Raw genomic sequence first — 6,234 nt, forward strand, 5'->3', positions numbered from 1 at the left:
AATAGGTGATCTAAATTTTATCCAAAATTACTTGAATGATAATGTTTATCAGGGATTCATGAATGATTTATTCAACAAATATGCTTTAATATTATATCTTATATTCATTACCATAATTATCTCTATTAACATACTGTATTATTATTATACTCCGTACAAAATTACTTCAGACTTTGAGTAATTTGCGGCGCAGAGAAATGGAGGGAGATCAGCCAATTGCAGTGATGGATAGAGTGAGTCATAGGTGGAAGCGCAGTTGTCAATTTGTCGATTAAGAGTCAGTCGAGTCAGTGCTTGCAGAGAGGAAACTTCGTAACTTTAACTTGAGCGCTTGAATACTCACTGGAAATTAGAGAACGCTGGCCAGTTCAGAACCATAGCCGCCGTTGTATCCTTGCCGCTGTATGCCCTCTCTGCTGTGCATGTTCATTCCAAGTAAGAAGTAATATTGTACAGAGTATACTTCTAATATTTAAGCTTAAAATGGCATATACAAGTTGGTATCTGCATGTACGGTATATTTTTAAAACCCCCTATTATCTTGCTCACAGTAAAATTGGCAAGATGTTTAGAGGTGTTTTAGATACATGTACATATTGGCTACTAACAAAGATACAAATTTGAAGGGGTGACGTTGGACTGTTGCGATGGTGGTGCTAACGGCATGGTCGTGACGGAACTGTCTGATGCCGGATCATTGTCTCACGACGGTCGTATCGTTGTCGGAGACCTCATCATCGCCGTTAATAACGAGAGCCTGCGTCGCGTGTCCAAGGCACAGGCTAGGGCTGTTCTTAGGAGGGCCAACCTGCTTACAGCTGAAATTAAGTAAGCAATTTCTCGTCGGCTGGCTGTTGCAACCTACACCAAACTAATAGCTGTTCGTAGATTGCATCAGTATTAACGTTTTTTATAGACACTTGAAAACAATTTGCTATGTGCTTTCACAAATCGGGGTGAAGGTTACCCTCACCTATCTTTATCTTGCAGATTGCCTATCTTGAATGTCTAGAACATTGCCGTGATCATTCTAGTATGCGTATTAGATGTTATTAATCGATATGTTGCTTTTTATATCAATTTATTCTATTAAGCATGAAAATACTTTGTTGTCACCTTTGTGATTACAACTAATCAATCTCACAGATATAAATTCCAATATGAAAATACTAAATTATGGTAATAAAAGTGGTCAACTCAATGTTGAAGAAGAATTTCATATTCATAAAGCGGCAAAATTAAACAGAGATAAAATAATAAACTTAATCCAATTAGACACCAATAACCCCATTTTTGATAGAATCATGCAAATTTAAATCCACAATTTATAGTTTTAGTTCATAAAATCATATGAATACACTAACATATAATCAAAATAAGAATCTTCTAGCAGTATTTATTTATTTACTTCATATCACTTGAAAATGGCATCAATGTCCGAAACATGTTGTGATTAAATATTTTCAAAAAGGGTACTAAGATTTTTATTTTTCTTCCTATTTCTATAAGAGTTTATTATTTGTAGGCACCTGCTGTAAAATCTATTCAGGTTTAGCGGGACTAATTCTGTAATGCATTTTATTTTATTGAACTGATTGATTCATTGATTCATTGATCCCATTATAAGTCGATTATGTTTTAAATTTTAAGCCGATTACTGTCAACTACTGTCTGTTATTACTGTTCTGGCCGGGAGAGAGTGTAAGAACGGCACAGTATGAGAGACTACCAGCGTCTTATAGCTTCACGAAAATAACTACTAGGACTATGGGCTTGGGCAACAGTGAAATTTAGAACATGAACGACCTGTACCATGGGATATCTTTTTAATATGCTATCTTTTCTTTAATGGTAATATTGGGCACTATGATTAAACTATTGTAATAGGCGTATAAGATGTTATTAATTGATATGTAGCTTCTGAATTAATATTATTGTGCATGGACATATTTTGTGATTGATGTGTCTACAACTAATCTATCTCACTGGGATGTTCAGAATAAAAACAGCACTACGAATAAAAATGCTTGATATATGTCTTCAAAACGTTGAAGTATAGAGAAAATATAGCATAAAATGCTATTTTATTGCTTTCAATAAAATACTGCATTAGGTAATAGATAAAGAAAATAAGTAATAGAAAAAGATAACATAAAATGCTATTTTATTGCTTTCAATAAAATACTGCATTTATGCTATCTTTTTTCTATGGTTAAAGCTATGTATAATGTGTTTACTTGATGTGATATTGGGCATAAAATAATGAAACTATATAACTAAAAACATGAACATTCATATAAAATAGTATTAAGTTGGGTTGGCTTATTTGCATGTACTAATCGCTTTCGGGGGGTTGAGGTATAATAGTGATAATACTTTTAGAAATGCATGTTTGTATATTGTTAACTCACTATCAATTGAAATGTCAATAAAATTTCATATTATATCTCATTATCCACAAGAAATTATTAATTTTAATCATCAATTTTTAAACATTTCGTCACTAATTACGGTAAATCAGTAATAGTTTATTTATTTTAAATGTTGCATGCTAAGTTTGTAAATGATTATTTTGGTATTTGAATAATTTGTAGATTTTTTGTTGGTTGCATGAGAGGTGTTTGAAGTTGAAATTAAAATTTAAAGCTCATTCCTACTATTAATGTATTAGAATTCAGCATGTTGAATTCAAACCTTATTTTTTGAAAATATTATTGGTGTTGGAATCGATCAAACTCGCGATAATTTTAGATCTTTGTGTTTCTTAGTTTCAATTGATATTTATAATCATCTATTATACTCAAAAGTTAATCTTGTTACTGTCGCATTATATGCTACTTGTATAATTGTCATTACAATATTTCATGTTTGAAATTTATCTGAAACTATACATCTCAAAGTAAAGATTTATTGTGTGTTGAGTGTTGTACCCTAATAAAAAATACATTGTGAAACTATATAATTCCTAAATTTATCTCCTGATATAGAATTTTTAATAACATTATACAATACATTACATGTATTACATTATATTTCGAATAAAACTGAACAATGTCAAGTTGAAAAATTTGAACAGGGAAATTCTGTGAATGTGATACTAAACATGAATCATAGTAGAAAAAATGCATCGAAAGGTATTTTCATACTCCATTTCCTCTCCCGTATTTACTATTCCTTTTCACAAATACCAAATCTGACAGTTATTTCACTTACACGAATCTGATGTCTTGAGAATCTGAAAAAGAAAATGTGGAATCTGATAGGAAATAATATGGGCAGGGATATTAGAGTTTTATTACTGGGATATTAGAGACATTAGAGTATATGGGTTGATATTACATTATGAATATTAGTCGAGCAAATCAGTCGATTGATTCGTTGGATGGATTTGTTTCTGTCTGAAAAATTCATGTAGGCGTTCTACAGGCAATTCTATTAACAGGTTTGTCGGCCGACTTGGGCTTGAGTTTATTTTTATTCTCGCCTAACAAAGTTAAGTTCATTTGACTTCACAGACGTTCATGTAGACTGAGGCTTTTCCAATACCTACATAAGACTTTTTAGAACTTGTCATTTCCTACCTTGTCTCATTCAGCATTCAGTTTATTCCTATTGTATTTTATCATTAGTTGAAAAGTAAAGAAATAGTGGAAATTTACTTTATTCTATGCATTTTAATTTAATAATTGTTCGGGCATATGAGAACTCTTTACCTCCTAGAGTAATAAGAGTGTGATCTTATTGAATGCGTATATGTGCAAGTACACTCTTGGAAAAATCTAGAAAAAGCAATTGGAACAGACACACTGAATGAGTGGTTGCGTTCAGTGTGAGCAGTTAAGGCCGGTTCAGACGCTCGAGTTCACCGTCATTCTTCCACTCAAGCAAAAGACGGATCATTTGGTTCAAGCAAAAGAAGGATGTAAAATTGCGTCCACACGCATCCGTCTTTTGTCGGTCCATTTCCCTATTTTTTTGCTCACAAGCTCAGTTATCCCATATATCCGGTTGATAAGTAATAATTATATCGTATTTTTTCGCTGATTCAACTGGACAATGCTATATTTGTAACTTTATTGTAGTTCTGACACTGTGTTACTTGTAATGTAATATTTGTCTTCCAATCATGTTATTCTAAGTATTAAACAACTTAATGATAGATAATAATATTACTGCTAATCACTAAAATGGGTTTGTTTTCATGCCATATCTCGAGACACAGTGATTGTAAATGTATTGAAATTTTGTAGGTAGTATTCTTAAAAACTATTCTTGAACTATTTTAAAGTTTTTTTTTTAATAAAGGGTGTTTAAGATTTTTATATATATATATTTTTTTAATTTATAGTATTCTTAATATAAACAATATAGTACATCATAATATTAACATCAAATTCTGAGAGTATCATGAGAATCAAGAAAGAAAAAAAAATTAAATGGCATTATATCCAATCCAGAAAAAACTTGCTTATTTTCAAGTACTCTCGAGGCATTTTATTAATTCGTGGGCGCTGAATCCGAATCTGAAATCACAATTTCTCTATCTCCATTTTCACGAGATTTAGGTTTTGGTGGATAGGCAAAAGACGGACGGTCTGCTGGAAGATAAGATTCCCTGCCGATACTTTTTAAGCTTGACGATCCATCCGTTTTACCGTCCACACGCAATGACTTCCATGTTCCGACAATTGCTTGAGCAAAAGACTGATAGAAAAATCTGGTGTGGCGCACTCACAGAACTTTCCTTGCCGTTATGAAAATTGATCACCTGACGCTAGTGTTCCCGCGCATCTCAAGTCTACTATTCAAAGATCTGAGCCAGCTGGTCACAGGACAATAACGCTGGAGACACACGAAGTCTGCTATCTCTTCAAAGTGAATGATTTAATAGAATCAACAGTTGCCAACAGTTTGCAGTTGAATAATCACATTTTCTCGAATTTCGAGCTTGTTTTCAATTTTAGGTGAACATGTTACTGAACATTAATTGTTGAGATTTTCATGCTCAATCTTTTCCACTCGTTTTTTTTTTTTTTTTTTTTTTGTTTAAATTGTATCTGAAGCCTGATAATTGGGAATCTAAAATCAAACTGCATAGATGGAGCGGAGCTCCTGAAATTTTTACAGATATGGGACTTGTGGCAGTTGATAGAGCTTATCGATAACTATTTTAGGTATAAATTTGATTGAAATCGTTGGAGCCGTTTTCGAGAAAATCGCGAAAAACCCTGTTTTTGACAACATTTTTGCCATTTTAGCCGCCATCTTGAATTGCATTTGATCGAAACGGTTCGTGTCGGATCCTTATACTGTAAGGACCTTAAGTTTTAAATTTCAAGTCATTCCGTTAATTGGGAGATGAGATATCGTGTACACAGATATACATACACTCATACATACGCATACACACACCACACATACAGACCAATACCCAAAAACCACTTTTTTGGACTCGGGGGACCTTGAAACGTATAGAAATTTAGAAATTGGGGTACCTTAATTTTTTTTTGGAAAGCAATACTTTCCTTACCTATGGTAATAGGACAAGGAAAGTAAAAATTGAGCGTCTGGACCGGCCTTTACAGACAGGTCACAACGTATTTCGATGACTCTTCCCAGATTTTGCTTTCTAGATTTTGTATTTTTGTTTTAAAACTATTGTATAATTTTCACTCTTTAAGCTGTGGGGTCTACAATATTCTTTCAGTGAGTGTTATCTTACAATATACGATATATATTATCTACTCAAATATAAATATATATTCTCAAATCAAATCAAATTTTTTTATTCACAATACAAACAGTTGAGGGTCCTGCCAAACCAGAAGGTTTTTTGGTGGGTGCCCAGTGCCACAGAAAAAAATGAGTTACAAAATATAAATAAACTTAGACAAAAGAAATATTACACTTCAAAGATTTTAAGTAAAAAATGAAAGAAAACTAATACAAAATGAAAAAATAAAATAAGAAATATACATCAGATTTTGATACAGAATTAATAAAACAAGGGAAAAATAAACATTTATTATAAAGGAATGAAATAAAAAGGAAGAGGGAAAAATTGTTTTACACAAGTAATAGTACATTTTTATCGTTGAGGCAGGCGGCAGTGACAATAAAAGGAAAACTTTAAACTTCAGCCAGCAAAAATTGAAATAATGATTTCAATTTTCAACTTTCAAATTTTCAACTTCAGCCAGAAATAATGTTTGAGCGATAAGGTATGATAGAATA

General features: G+C 32.3%; 1 protein-coding gene across 12 annotated transcripts in view; it reads left to right on the forward strand.

The window, feature by feature from the left end:
• LOC111045441 (multiple PDZ domain protein) overlaps positions 1-6,234 on the forward strand; it is a 587,845-nt gene that overhangs the window by 216,676 nt on the left and 364,935 nt on the right. For all 12 annotated transcript variants that reach the window (XM_039420670.1, XM_039420673.1, XM_039420674.1 and 9 more), the window contains one exon: positions 627-828. In XM_039420670.1, the coding sequence (XP_039276604.1) occupies positions 627-828 (202 nt within the window). The remainder of the gene's footprint in view (positions 1-626; positions 829-6,234) is intronic.

Source organism: Nilaparvata lugens, chromosome 2, assembly GCF_014356525.2.
Source record: "Nilaparvata lugens isolate BPH chromosome 2, ASM1435652v1, whole genome shotgun sequence".
In the NCBI taxonomy this organism is placed as follows: Eukaryota; Metazoa; Arthropoda; class Insecta; order Hemiptera; family Delphacidae; genus Nilaparvata; species Nilaparvata lugens.